Source organism: Papio anubis, chromosome 2 (genome assembly GCF_008728515.1).
Source record: "Papio anubis isolate 15944 chromosome 2, Panubis1.0, whole genome shotgun sequence".
In the NCBI taxonomy this organism is placed as follows: domain Eukaryota; kingdom Metazoa; phylum Chordata; class Mammalia; order Primates; family Cercopithecidae; genus Papio; species Papio anubis.
Window position 1 is genome coordinate 121,899,690 of NC_044977.1, and position 15,870 is coordinate 121,915,559.

General features: G+C 37.2%; 1 protein-coding gene across 16 annotated transcripts in view; it reads left to right on the plus strand.

Annotated features, from left to right (window-relative positions):
- The window catches only part of MECOM (MDS1 and EVI1 complex locus), a 598,968-nt gene that overhangs the window by 531,081 nt on the left and 52,017 nt on the right, over window positions 1-15,870 (plus strand). For 8 of the 16 annotated variants that reach the window (XM_009201389.4, XM_009201392.4, XM_017955724.3 and 5 more), the window contains one exon: window positions 8,451-8,585. In XM_009201389.4, coding sequence (XP_009199653.2) covers window positions 8,451-8,585 — 135 coding nt within the window. The other 8 variants (XM_009201395.3, XM_017955723.3, XM_031663589.1 and 5 more) reach the window with 5 other exon arrangements.

Below are 15,870 nucleotides of genomic sequence, written 5' to 3' on the forward strand. Positions count from 1 at the left end.
TAATCTCTCTCCAGTGCAGTGGTGATATGTGTTGGGGGCTATAGACAGTCACAGCATTTTTGTTGGTAAATTTGTATTGTGCTGGACTGTTTCACTGGATCTGCCTGATCAAAGCATCACAGAATTCATATTCATGCTTAGAGAACCAAGCTTGCAAAATACTTACTAAATTAAAAAATAGAAAGTATTGAAATTAAACAGAAACAGAATATTACCTTAAATTTCATGGTGTTCTGATCTAGTTTATCTTGCCTAAAGGTCATGCTTCATTACAAAGTTTACTGTATTAAATAAAAAGATTTGGGAGAAGAAATTGTGGGTGGTAGAGAATTTAGAGGAGTAGGAGAAAAGACAAATTGGGAGAAATATTTATATATGAATTAGTGGGAAGTCTCTTGAGTCCTAAAAGACATACTTACATTATTTCTTATCTTTGTGTCAGTTAGGTTAGGTAAGATTTTACAAAATCCTATTCTGACACGGAAAAGGAAGCATTGATTTTGTTTTTAAACACACATCAATATCTATACACGAAGCTAATTTAATTAGCGGGCACTTATTGTTCAGCCAAATGTCATTTTCTCAGATTATTTCATGCTTCTTGACAGGAACCATATGAAACAGGATTTAACAGAATCTCAATGAATAAAACTCCACTTGAGAAATGTAAAAATGCACATGTACATTCTTGAAAAGCTACAGAAAAATAATGTTAAAACAAAAATGTTAGGCTTGGAGTTTAGTGTATATTTAGCCACCTCAAGAAACTCAAAGCTGCAGAATTAAGGGAACTTAGACTGAGGTTATAAAGTGCCTTCCTCTATAAACTAAAAACATAATGTCAGGGTGAATGGGAACATACTTTATTAACTTTATGGTATTGAAAACTGCCAGCAAGTTGTCTTGTTTTTAAATATTGTCCTCTGCAGAGTGTTACAGTGCTGTTTGTCCACAGGAAGCCTATTAAAAGTGGACAGTGCAGTCATTTCATCTGGCTTTGGCTGGACTGCTTTTCTTTCCTTTAATGATGTGCTGGAATGTACCATGCCCATAGGGTCTCCATTAGCAGAACTTTTACTTCTGGGACGACCATGAAGTTTAAGGCTTAAAAGAGGCATCAGTTTACAGTCTTGTGGGAATCACTTGAATACTGGAGCACTAACTTCTTACTGCTTTAACTAATATATTGACTTATTTTAAATAAACAGTTACACAATGAAGGCAGAGCCAGTGGCCTTATTGGAAATCTTTGGGCTTTTTAAAGATTCTGCAATCCACACAGCTGGGGAAGGAAGGAAGGGGCCTGAGGAGGGTTTATGCCCTTTTCAAACCAGGAAGAAAACACATTAACCTCTCCCACCCCAGTGCTGCCATCAGCCAAAGGGGGATCTTTACAACTCCCAGAAAATCTATCAGCTCACACTCAACCCTCATATTTTCCAATGCCCTTTTCCTGGTAAACAACAATTAACAGAACAAGAAAGAAAAAATAATCATTCCTTCTGGAAAAATGTTTTTAAAATCTGGTTCTCTTTTTAAACATCACTGATGAATCATTCCATTTTCTGCTTTCCCCGAAGCTATACATTTGTTATAGTTTGTTCTATACATTTGTTATAGTTTGTTCTCCTACTCCATCCCCTTAATATTTAGATCATCTGTCCTGATACATGTTTGCAAATTAAAGCTGGTTTGAGATTATAGTAAAACCATTATTTTTAATAGCCCATTTCAAGGGCAGTGCTAAACACTGCAGAACACGCATGGTACTGATTACTGCTGAGCAGACAGCGGCTTTTGCAGATTAATTTGTAACTGGGAACTACTGTAAACAGATTTCACCAGAAATCCCAAGGAATAAAGGGAATTGGTGATGGTATTTGGCTCCTTGTATTTATTTATTGTTTTAGAAACCTTCTGATGGAAAGCAAGCTCACAGGCGGAGAAGCAAGCCCCTTGCAAAAACATTTTCCTCTAACCTTCTCTCCTGTTTCATTCATTTATTGGGGAAGACGGATCAGGTCTTCTAAAGAATTCTTATTTAAATAGCAAGAAGCCCCTTTCATGAGAAACAAGGCCAGTCTAACTACTGTGGGATTTCAGAACCCTATCTTTAAACTTTAAGTTGTGTCAAGAAAAAGTGAGATGACTCTGCCTTTACATGAAGTTATTGTTATATACCCAAAGGAGAAAGGGAGTGGGATGAGGTGGGGGAGAGGAGAGAGACAGACAGATAGACAGACAGACAGACACACACACACACACACACACACACACACACACACACACAGAGAGAGAGAGAGAGAGAAAGAGATTAAGATTTAGTGTTCTGTTAGCTTCCTTTGCCCAGGTCCTTCTGATGATTTCCTTTAGTCTTTTTCACAATTTATTCAGTGGAGAACAAGACTGATGATGACGATAATGATGATATTAATATAATAATAATGATGATGCAATAAATTCTCCATTCTTCTAGGTACATCTTCCAAGGTCTCGGAGGGTAAGCGTTCGCTCTTGGTTATATTTGGGGAAGAGAAGCTCAGACGTAGGAATAGCCTTCGCTCAGGCTGATGTCTGCAGGCCTGGACTGCAGTGTGCCCTCCTCCCGTTGTGAAGCTCGGGAGGACGCGGAACGGCGGGCGAGGCGGAAGGCAGAGCGGGGTTGCCGGCGCCTGGCGGGCAGAGGCGGTTTCACCTGGGTGGCTGGAGCCGCCGGCGCTGCGCTTTATTTCGGAGCGCAATGCCATCTACCGGCGTCCTGCCGTACCTGCAAGTATCCAGACCTTGAAAGTCGCTCCGCCTCCCCCCACCCGAAGCCAATGTAGGGGAAAAAACTCGGAGGCCCTTTCCACGAAATCCTAATTTAGCCAGGACCTGCCAATGATTCCACACCACCTTTTATTTACCTATCTACGTTTCCTCGTTTTGAAAGCAGTTTTGTAAAGGGCAAGGAGGTGGGGGGGTTGCTGCAGGGCTGGGGCAGGGGTTGGGGCGCTGAGCTCCCAGACCCCCTGATCAGGTCGCACTGTCTGAAGCAATCGGTTCCCCAGATTACTTGTATTTAATACACAATGCATCATAAAACAAATCCCTCATCCTGACAGGAAGAAAATAGAACAGCTCATAGCTCGAGCCGGTCCAATTTATGGCTAAATTAAAAAAAAAAAAAAAAAAAAAAAAAAGCTCCGACAATGGGCAAGTTGAGGAAGGGCAGGAAATCAATGGCCACGAACCCGGAGCTCTTAAAGGTTCTCAAACGCCCAACTCTATGGGAATATCTGACCGGGTTTTAGGTTATTTACAAAGGATTTTTCCTGTCCTACCTACCACTGCTGTGCGATTTTCTCTCAAACAATGGCCATTATCTGAAATAACAGTTCAATGTCACAGATAACAGGCCACTGAAACGAATTAGTCACCACTTCTCGTCATTTTCTTTCCTCCAATCCCTCCCTTTTGCTACTATTTTTGTTTTTAAATCAATATTTTGGGGAAATATAGTTCTACTGGATTTACACGTTTATTTGCACTTGGAGAAAACAAAAAGTGAGTGGCACTTGTGTTATTCCGTTTGCAGCTAAAGTTTAACCGTCAGCACACTTTCCAACCCCTCTTGCCCCACCTCTCCCCCGCAAGTGTCCCTAGACTCGCTTACTTTGCTTTACTTTCCATTGTTGAGCTGGGGAGTTGGATTTTGTCCATTTGTTTTTATGAATGGAGTTTTGTGATAAAAACGCGTTAACTTCCATTTAGCCAGTGGGATTTACTAAATCTTACAAAGTTGGTCATGAATAAATCTGTAGACCCTTTTATTTCGCTATGTATCCCCTGTATTCCTTCTTCCAATGTCTTTTCTACAATGTGTTGGTTTAAATGTACCCAAGGTATATTAGAAAGTTATCAAACATAGGAGAGTGCCGATTACTAAAAGCAGCATTTATGATGTTAAAAGTTCAAAAATAATCTGAGTTGTCAAATTGCTTATTGCAGTTTTTGGCGTTCAAGGTGTTTTAATTAATGTATCAGATAAAATGGGAAAAACTCACTAGACAGTTATCAATCTCTCTAAACCCATAGTACGCTATTTGGATGGGTTATATGCCAATAGTTTTTCAGATTTTAAAATATCTTTTAAGAAAAATATGATCTGAAAACTTTGCACGCCCTTTTCCTGACCTAGCTACAAGAAGGAAGGGAATAAATTAGAGTGTGAGTTTCAATTAAAAAAAAAATTAATGCTTAGTGGAAAACTGGAAATGTACATATCAACTTTTCACTCTTGAGGTTGCTGTTTTCTGACAATTTCTAAACTATTTATATTTAGTCTGAACTAGCGTCCCTATACCCTAAGCTTTATCCTCGCCCCCTCCAGCGTTACCTCTCCCCCCACCCCCGCCCCCTCCGCCTGGGTGCACACACCCTCACACCCCTGAAAGCACTTCTCCACCCTTCCCCATCCCTCCCATCCCCCATCTCTCTCTGTCCCTCTCTCTCTCTCTCTCTCTCTCACACACACACACACACACACACACTCGCGCGCGCGCGCGCGCACACACACACACACACGCACACACCACACTTGTGCTTTCAGGACATCGAAACAGAGGCTATTTCCCTGGGGAAAGAAATCCTGCCTGGCGAGATCTCCCCATTGGTTGTTTACCCGGAGAAATCTACATGTTTAAGGGGGATGGTGCATCCATAATCAGTCTGTCCCTATAGGACTTGGGTCTTGGCGACCTTTTTGTGACCTCTCCCGCCAGAGGAGGCTGCTGTCACTTTAAAAATTTAAAAGAGGAGCCCGTCTGGCTTCCGATCAGATCTCTCTGGGCGGCGGGAGATAGCTCCCTTTCTCCCTCGCCCCGGGTTCTTTCTGGATGGCCGAGCAGATCCTCTTTAAAGAGACAGTTCATGAAATAGAAACCCGGCGGCTGAGCTTGGAGTTGCGAAAGGGGACGATCCCGTGAGGGTCCAGGACCCGCGAAGGCGCTGCGGAGGATCTGAAAGGGGGATAGAGCTCCCCTCGCCTCCCCAGGCCCCCCACCTTTTCAAACTCTCCTCCTCCTGCTTGTTTTCCCCCCTTGGAACTGGGAAGGAGAAGTAGAAGTTTTAGTGGGGTTTCAGATAACTTTCATTACACATCGGGCTGATAAGAGCAAGAGAAAGTGAGAAAAGAGGGAGGTGATGTGAACCAGAAGGAATAGCTCCGAGCTCATTTAGGAAGGGGGAAAAAGCCAAAACACACCAAACCCGGGTCACCCAGACGACAGAAGACTTCATTTCTTGTATTAAAAGTACACTGTTGGCGGACAATAAATCCGAAACGCGTGGTGCTGGAGAGCAGATCCTAGAGACGGACAAAGTTGTCAGAGACCCATTTGGAAATCGAGACGCGAGGCTTTAAAAAAATTATTATTATTATTTTTAAACATCTCGAAATGTTGCTCGGGATCGTTTGAAAGGATTTTCGTGCAGGAGCGTTGGGGGCTGCTGATTATTTTATTTTGTTTATTTTGATTCTTCTGTGATTGCCTATTATTGCTGAGTTGAGGCCATAGAAATCTAAAGGTAAGAGAACTCCTCACTTTAAAAGGAAAAAAAGTCTGGGCGATGTGAAAGTTTGTCACTTCGGACAGTTTCCTGCCCGGGCACCGTTTCTACGGGCGCCCCCCGCCCCCAGCCTTCTTTCCTCCTCGCCCGCAGTCTCGCGGAGCCCTGCTGCTTATCTACGTTGCTAAGCCGGGCGATTTCCTTGTTCCTCCTGCGAAACGGTGCGGTCTGGACACGTCTCCGGGGTGGGTCGTCCGGCCTTCGGTGGGTTTCTCTGCCGACTTGTCGGCCTCTTTTCCTTGCGCTCTTGTCCTCCTTCCCCTCCCTCCGTGTGTCTCTGTCCGTCGGTTTCGGGGACGCACAAGGTGCGGTTGCCAAAATCTGAATTCCTGGCACTGGCCACGCGACTTTGGAGCCGCTCTCGGCCGAGTTCCACCTTGCCAAGTAACAGCTTTGCTGTCCAACATCGTGTGCTGCTTCGCGAGAAAGTCACATTCGGACCCTTTGGCTAGATTATGGGGATTTTTTTTCCCCCTTTTGCTGTTGGTTTTTTGAAAGGGCCTTTCTCTAAAGTCTACCTAAAGGGTTTTTTTTTTCTTTTTTTCTTTTCTTTTTTTTTTTTTTTTAAAGCTATCTTTGGAGCTTGACAGCTTTTAAAAACACAGGAGTGTGTTATATGAAATGACTGAAGATGTGTCGTTACTTTATTTTATTAGAGATTTCCGACACGATTAAGACATTTGGGAGACAAATGCAGTTCTGCTAGCAAATCAAAAGTGAATAATTCACCCAGGGGGCAAACGTTTCTGGAGAAAGCTAAGCTTTTGTCTTGGGGCAATAATATTGAGAGGAAGAATGTTAATATGATGGTGAAATCTTTGAATAATCATGTAACAGATTATGTAAAAAGACATTCTTTGGAAATGAACCTTTTAAAAAATTAATTTTGCTGTTGACAGTGGCAATGCTAATAATGTTAACACGGAATAAAATTACACCTACAATTTTTATGTGCAGTATATGTAATACTTAACTCCCTGCCCCTGTAAAAGGGAATGCTTGAAAGCTAAGGGGATGGATGCTTCTTGACTTTGAAATTAACAAGTTTTCCACGTCTCTCTGCAAATATGAAATGGAATTAGTGTTGCATTTCACTGGCTTTATTAAATATATCTTTGGTGCGTCAGGAGAACTGCCTTTTTTTTTTTTTTTTTTTTTTTTTTTTCTGCCAGTCAAGGAAACAAACAACAAAAGATCAACCAGAAACCAAACAGACTGAGCAAACCAACAAAACCCAGCAACAAACTCCAACTTTTTACTATTTAAAAATGTGCATTGCTAGTGTTATTTATGTACCTTCTCAACATCTGGGATGGGGGGAAATCTCAAAGTGCCATTTGAGTTACTCAGCACTGAGAGTTGAAGTAACATCTTGAAGTTTGTAATTTTACTTATAACAAATTTTTAGAATTTGTCCTCTTAATAGAAAGGATATTTAAGTGTACACTTTTGTCGCTGTTAGTGTGAAGAGGTGTCCTTGAAAAAGAAGAGTTTGATTTGTGTGTGTGTGTGTGTGTGTGTGTGTGTGTGTGTGTGTGTTTAGCAATATCCCTATCTTACGTTTAATTTTTCTTTTTAAAATTGTGGGACAACTTATTGCCCTTCAATTTCCTCATGGCCAAAGGCTTATTCATAGGGCTTCTTGACTAAAGCGCTCAGAGCACTGGGTTTTTCTTGAAGTATATGGTGAGTTAATGACTTGAATCTGCAATTGGGTGATTGCCTGAATTCTATGCAAAATTGCTTTTGGTCTCAGTACTCAAGAGTTTAATTTTAACTTTTATGTGGGTATGCATACAGCAGAGATCTGTAGGAGTTATTTAATTCAATAATTTTTGTTCTAGGTATATTGCTTAGTCTTTGATAGGAAACTTCCTCGTTTGTATTAACTGATTGACATAACATTACCAGGCTTTGTAGTATTCACCATCAGGTCAACAACTCTCAGCTTTTAATATTGATGTTTAAGACATTATTGCTGTTAGTGAATCAGAATAACTTGGTTTAAGTACACAAGACCTTAAAAATTGAAGTTTCCCTCTTCAATTTTTGTTTAGTGTGTCCTAACTAATGATTAACATTGCGATGGGCCGAATGTAAAATTTCATGAAAAATAACAAAGTACAAGTATACCTAATGATGGCCGTTCGTTACAGTATTTTAATATATTTTATATTTGTTCACAAGGAGCCAGCTTTGTTATTTTGCTTACTAGACAAAATATTGAAACATACATTGACATGTGTTAACTGAGTTTGCCATACTTTGCATGAGTGTTTCCGAATCGATTATTTTAACTTGTTTTCCTTGAGTTTGGTCAGAAGCACCTATAAGACAAATCTTATTATCTCCTTCAATTAAGAGTGTGATTTGTTTCATAGTGATGAAATGCTAACTATGAAAAAAAATTAGATGGAAGTTTTTAAATTAAAGTGCAAAAATGTGAAAATATATGCTTACATGAGACTATATAAATATGAAATATTGACTATAATGTTTAGAAATATTATGTTAATATATGCTGTTCACTATTATTTTTTGTAAAAATCACATTGGATAAAATTAGAACTAATTTATGCATATGAAAATAAGCATTTTTGAAACCAGTTAATCAGTTTTTGTAACAAATTGCAAGTGCTTTATTCCTTTAAAAAAAAAGGCAGTGTGTTGTCATTTTCAAGGTAACTTCTCATTTCCCCTCTATTAATGTGCCTGTGATCTGACTTTTTTTAAGGATCCAAAGAAGGAATATACATTTCAATGAAATATTTTCAAACAACTGATTATTTTAATGAGTGGGCCAATATGACAATTGATTGTTCTCATCTTCTTCCCTCCAGATCTTAGATGAGTTTTACAATGTGAAGTTCTGCATAGATGCCAGTCAACCAGATGTAGGAAGCTGGCTCAAGTACATTAGATTTGCTGGCTGTTATGATCAGCACAACCTCGTTGCGTGCCAGATAAATGATCAGGTATGTTGTAAGGATTTTCTTGTCTTTCCTTGAGAGCACTAAAGTATCAGTGGAGCCTGAAGAATAAAAATAACAGTGAACTGCAGTAGACCCTTGTGGCCTGTTTGTTGATATTGTGAAAGATAATGCACAAATATAAGTAAAATTCTGAACAAAGTCATATTTAGTACTACTTTCTTTACATTCTTTGGGTAGTCTATTCACTTTGTACTAGTATCCTTCATAAATGCACCAGTTTTCTTAGTCTGACTGAATGATTTTAAAACTGAGTATTATTACTGCGTACTGTTCAGTTTTTCTTTGCTATCATAGTAGGTACATTCATGAAAGGTATTGAGCTAATCAAGAACATCTTCTGAATTTATGCAGAAATTGGAAGTGATATACTTGAAATATTATATAGGTTTTATTTGAAATCTATATGCATGGTATCAGTGTGGACTTATCTAATTATGCATTTTATATTGATTTGCCTAATTATACATGAGAACACTTACTTTTAGATTAATTAAAATACTTTTTTTGGTATATGTTAAAAAGTTTAAAAGTAACCCTGCTGGAAATTGCTTTGTGACATTATGGAGGACCATGAAGTGAGGTTGACTTTAATAACAATAACTGTGAAATAAAGATCATGAAAATATCGTGAAACATATTTTACACTTAATAAAATTAGCGTATGAATCTTGTAATATAATATGACAATACCTGAAATAACAAGAAATGCAGCCCATTAATTTTTGTTTTATAAACATTGTTGGGTTAGAATTTAATTATGTTATAATCGTTTATTTCTTTTAACCCAATGGTTTCCTAAATCAAATATGTTTCAAAGACCATATTGAAGTGGTTGCTTGGCAAATCTACTATGAAATCATCCCCAAGAAAAAGAATAGTTTAAATTAAATGTTTCCAATTGAAAACTTAAATAAAGCTACTGTCAATTGGTCTAAGACTCTATTTCATTCATTATTGTGAGATTATTATTTGGCATCTTACCAGCTACCAGATAATTTTTACTGACTAAACTGTGTAAGAGGTAGTAAATTGTAAAATTAAGTTTAAATGGAAATCATTTAAAAATCTTCAACATATATCAAAAATAGTAAACCAATCAATTGTTTTTTCTCCTTGCCATAAGAAAACAAGAGGAATTATTGACAAGGGAAAACATTATTAAATTAGCTATTGATTGTGAGCAGAAAATATCCTGTCTATCATATGAGTTACTGTCGCCATCAACAACAAATATTTTTTGAGCACCTACTATTTGTAGATGTGGGAAATACGTAGGTATTGTGAGTGAATTAATGTTATACTCCTTACAAAAGGAACTGGAGGACCTCAAATTATAGCTTTAAGATGAAATAATATAATTATATCATAATAATTGTTTGCTATTCATATTTATTGACAATGGAAGCTATTTCCTTAGACAGATAAAACTGTTGTAGAATCAGTGAAAAGATGATTTAAGAATGGGACTTGTAGGCAATCTAAGTCTACTTGCAGCCATTTTTTCATTTAATATTTATGTGTGTAGTGTTTTATAATAAATGTACTCTTATTGGGAATCTTGATTGCATTAAAAAAGGGAAACTGTTTTCCTGTTTCTCACTATGAATTAGGCTACTCATTAAATTAGGCATTTATAATTTTACCACAGTTACTTTTGAAATATACATTGTAAAATCCCATTTTTTTTTTTTTTTTAAATGCCAGTTTTATGCCTTAATGAATAGCATGTTTACTTGTTTTGACTGGAGAATCAGAGAAAATACTTAATTTGGGAAAACAGATAAGGACAATATTAGACACATATTTTTCCTAAGTGGTAATTTTTAACTTCTATATTATGCTGACAGAAATCTAAGATGCTAACAGAAATGCATATCAAATAATATAATTGTGAAATTCAAGGAAATTCATCCATAAACAACAAGGGAGGAAAGTCAGAAGTAAAAGTCAGATTTGTATGATACGTGTAGATGTTTACAATCACTCTTAGCCCAATTGACAAGACAAAAGGGAACAGACACCCAAATAGTGTCTGCATATATTATAAGCATATTCACCTATAAGCACATATGAATATTCTAAAATCCAATTAAAACTAGCAGTTCTAGACAACTTTGAAATGTGAATGTTGGACTAGGTACATGATAAAAGAGCTGACTAAAGAGATTCCCTAGGTCTGTTTTTTTGCTCTCTTTTCCATGAGGAATAGGAGCTGCCAAATGGTGAATAAGCACAACTCATCACATAATGAACACTCCCATTGTGGGAGGTATTATTTAATAGTTAGCTATATAGAGGGACCCTGGTATAGGAGTAATTATTAAGCATTAATGACATCAACTCACCTGTATAACACAAAAGTAAATGGAATGCTCTACAAGAAATTACAAAAAGTGTTTCTCTTTGCTCTGATTTTTAGATACAGATAAAGTTTATCAAATGAATTTTAGAACAAGACAGGTATAAATCCTGGACTCTTAAAAAAAAAAAGGAATTTGAGATGAAGCTTTCAATTGCACGTTAGTCATGGTAATAATTAGGTCATCTAACAAAGAAAGAAAAAGATTACCCAGGACAAAACAAGAGTGTATAAATTGTACTTTTTCAAAGATACATATTTTTAAAAAATTCTAATGTTAAAAGATCAAGTTTAATCAATTAAGATCAGTTTTTAATGATGTAGAGGAGCCATATTAAATAAAATAAATATGTTGCTAAGATTATAATACAGGTTGATAGTAGTAGGACAAGCACAACGTTGTATGCTGGATAACCTGTATTTGATTTCTTTGTGGGTGAAGAAGTTCTAGAAACAGCATGGGTTTTGGTTTTTAAGCAAAGTTGATAAAAGATGTAATCTATTTTGTATCAGAAAAAAATATAAATGAAAGCCACCCAATTACCACTTCCCCATATCTTTCTACCAGCATTTTACTTAAGGAAATTTTCCTGAGTTTAAATTTTCCAGCAGATTTATGTGAGTTATTTCATTTCAGAATTTTTTTTTTCAGACAGAATGAGCTTTGTGGCAGCTTTCTTTCTTGTCAGTGCTGCCTAGAAAGATTCAAGTTTTGTGATTTTAGACGTCTCTTTCATTTCATGCTTCCAAAATTATTGCAGTGATGTTTTTGGAGATACACATTCTGAAAACATTGACATCACTGCTGAACCATAATTTCTAAGTAGCTGTGGCTTCTGACTGATATCTTTATTCACCCCTGAAAAAATGTATTAACTACAGTAATTTATCTCTATGAAAGAAGCTACACCAGAGACATTAGTAAATTAAGTCACAGTCACACTCAAGTCATAAAATAGTAGATCCATTAAATATACCCAAGTCTCTTTATCCTTGACATTCTAATTATTTTCCCTTAAAATTTCTCTACAATGCTACATAGTTCTAAGACTGTGGCACAGTGTTTAGCTGGAAATTTTTACTGAGACAGACAATGCTTAAATATTTACATTCTAACAACCTGAAATTATCCTTGGTTGCTTTCAGGAGCAAGAACTGGCCCTGAAAGGCAGAGCAGGGTAGGAGCAAAAGCAGAGAGTTGGTTGAGGAAATCTCTTTCCAGACTAGGTCCTCAACAGGACCAATATACAGAGGAAGCATAAAAATTTCTTTTTTTATTATTCAGAGTTTTCATTTACTACAGAAGCACCCATGTGTTCAATGTGAAGTAGACCAAACATCTACATGATTTACTGTTTTTTTTGTTTTTTTTTAAAGAAGAAAACTGGTTATTTAGATATTCTTTCCTTTAAAGTCTTGTAGCTATCTTACTTTTACAAACTGTTTTGATTGGTGGATGTAACTTATTGCTTTAGATTTGGTGGGTCTCACCCTGTTCTCACCTCTCTCTCCATCCTTTGATAAGTCTCCTTTGGGCCCCACATATACCCTTCGCCTGGATCAGAACCAGGGCTACCTACCCATAGACCCCCATCCACCTCAAACAAGGCCAGTTCTCATGCTTGAATAGATTCACAAAGTTTGGGTACTTGAATGGAGTAGTTCTCTGGACACAACAGCTTTACTCTAATACTTCTTCGTAGTGAAAACATATTGGTAATGATCAGAGAGTCACTAAGACACAATTTACCTAAGTTGGCTTTTTAGACTTAAATGAGACCTGCCTTTCCACTTATAATTAATGTAATTTATGTAAGTTGACTTTTTAGACTTAAATGAAACCTGCCTTTTCACTGATAGTTAGACTGATCTGGGCGAGTACTTTGGGATAATGTTTTGTACATGTAAGTGTGTGTGTATTCTGTATCATAAGAAGGAACACAATTTTATTCAAACTCCTGGCCTGCCCTAACATGGTCTACGAGTAGAATAGTAGAATAAAGTTCTCAGAAACCCAAGACATTATTAATCTTGTCATTTACACAAGGTGATAAGTCCTTTCATTTTTAAGTAGGCCCTTGACAGCTGGCATTTAGTAAGCAGAATAAGAGAAGTCTGCTGTTCACTCTGAATAAAAAGAAATGTGTCAATAAGAGATTATCTAATGCCTGATGTATATTTTGAAGAAATGAGATACAGAGGAATGAGTGCCCCTCAGAGAATACAAAGTCAGAATTCACTTAAGGATTCTGCCAGCTCCCTTGTGGTTAATGAACGGCAACAAGACTCTGCAGTGTTTTCAGTTGGAACAGGCATTGTTCTCGTTTGTGCTTTACCTTATAAAGTTTTAACTGCTTCCAGGACGATCATAGCTGATGTGGCACCCCGCATTCGCTCTCCTTAGGTCCACGTGAATGATTATATCAGACTGCTGTGACACTAGAACAGCATTTTATTGTGAGCTTATTATGGGCTCAATTGTTATTTTGTTTGGATTTTACTATGAAAAAAATCCACTTTCCTGCATCATTCAATTAGTACAATTCGTGCAAAACAGCAAGGTAGATTAGCTATGTATACTGCAAAAATGTAATTTGTTAGCCTCTTTACACTTTTTAAAAATGTTTGTGTCTACTGTCAGGTAATTTGTTAATTTGCTCTTCCTTTACAAGGATATCTGTCCACATTTTGTACGACTTCTTTTGATGTTAAAGTTATTATTGGCTTTGGGCATTTTCTTTGCTTTGCTTTTAAGTCAAGTTCCACTGTTATACCAAAGTTATGCTCTGCTGTTTTAAGATGAATGCCAGCTGGCAATACCCAGAGACTGGCTTTGTGAACAGTGCCTAAGCTGACTTTGGGGGGATGTTGTCTGGCTGACAAGTTACTTCCTTCACCTGAAGATGAAACTCTTTCAAACACAGTTTGCCATTTGATTTTTACATCATAAAACAAACATCACCTCATCCCCTGCCCCTAATGAAGTTTCCTTCATGTAACAATGCCTAGGACACAGCACTGACATAACACTAGGATTTTTGTTAAGATTCACAAACTGCATAAGTTGAAAGAGAGGGTGACCTGAAGTATTAAGTGCACATTTTAAGTAATTAGTGTTTGCATGTATGTATCACCTTTCATTCAGGAAGATCGCAAAGCATCACACCCACAATAGACTGTAGCTATTTCTGGAATGGCATAAAAAAGTCATAAGAATGCTTTACAAGCCATGAAGGAGGAGAATGTTTTGGTCAAGGACACAAGAGAAGCCTCCAGCCAAGTAAAACACCAAAGATGATCTTTTTAGCTTCTTTATAATGTAATGATGGAACTCTTCCCAAAGGTTTGGAAATCATTCCAAATGATCATCAGTTTTTATTCAGTCAGATGAAATGACCACATTAAAGACAGGTGGCTAATGGATATTTTTGGGGGGTCTGTAGAGAGACCCTCAGAGGTTATTTAAGGACACATCTTGCAAAGCTTTCAGGCTGGATACACTGTAAGCTTGGTGTATAATAATGTGTATCTTTATCAATTGCCCTATTTATGCAAACTAGAACTAACAATTCTCTCTCTGTTTTGTTTCATTTAATAAGTTATACTTGGTTTTCTCTTCATGTTACTGACAAAGAGATAAAGATGTGGAGAAGAAAAAATTCCCCCACCAAAGGTATCTTGGTCTCGTGGAGTCATATTTTTCATTTAGGAAGGGATATAGCAAGGTAGCACTTGATCTTTTTCAATTAATATTTTCTTGTCTTTAGACTGTGACCCTGAAGACAAATATGAGATATTTTTTCTCTGGAGAAACTAAGTGTGATTTGCTTTGGCAATGCTTAGCCATGAGAAAGCTTCCACAGTGTTGGACAAATTTATGTTCGGTCATCAATCTCTGCTGAAGACACTTCTCTTTACCTCTTATTAATTAGGCTCAGAATGTATAATAGGATCCTTCCTCCAGAGACTCCTATTAAACTTTACATCACTCCTGAATTGGAGTTTCCCACATGACTATGGATAGATCAGGAGTCCAGACTATGTTTCCTATTGCATACATTGTGTCTGTAGACTTGATGCCACCTCTCTGCAATACCAAGACTGACAGATATGTCCATATGAAATGTTGACTTTGTTCAAACATGCAAACTGCTGCTACCTACCTCCTCTCCTACCGACCCTCCAATTGCTGAACTTCCATTCAGCTTTTCCTAGTCTTCAGACTAGTAAATTGAATGAAGATATAGAAGATAAAGCATTTAGGCCAAATGTTGGGAGCTGGAAGAGGAAGAAATCAACTGTTAACTTCAAAGTGAAAAGACACCAATAGCCAGAAAAGGTTTTCTCTCAGTACAGATTTTGCTGGGAGTACATTTCTCTATTATTTCAATTATTACAACTTCCTGCATAGGTTGAAGGTCATTCATAATTCACACTTCTGTCATTTTTAGACATGCCAAATGCAGTCTATTAAGCATAAATAAAACTTCCAGTGTTTGATCAGGAAAAATAAACGGGGATTCATAACAATAAAGCCTTGTTCATCTTTTTAAAAGTAAATGTGTTTTCCTTCTTTCTTATTTTTCCCCTTGTGTGCAGAATTTTTCTGTCTCAACAATACAAACATAATACTTTAAATCAATCCACAGATAAAGAATCTGACAGATTCTAGATTTTTGTTTTCTGGTATAATAAACAAGACCCACCTGATTACCATTTGTAAGTACTAATGATAGAGGATTTGGTTGAACGCAGTCCTTGAAAGTATAAAACAGAGTTAGACTGATAGTCTTTTATGGCATATTAACTTTCCTAGCAAAGTGCTTATGAGTGTCTATACTTGCTTTACTGCTGTCCTCTTGGACTTAACCAAATAAAATGAATAATGATATATGATTAATTCTAATT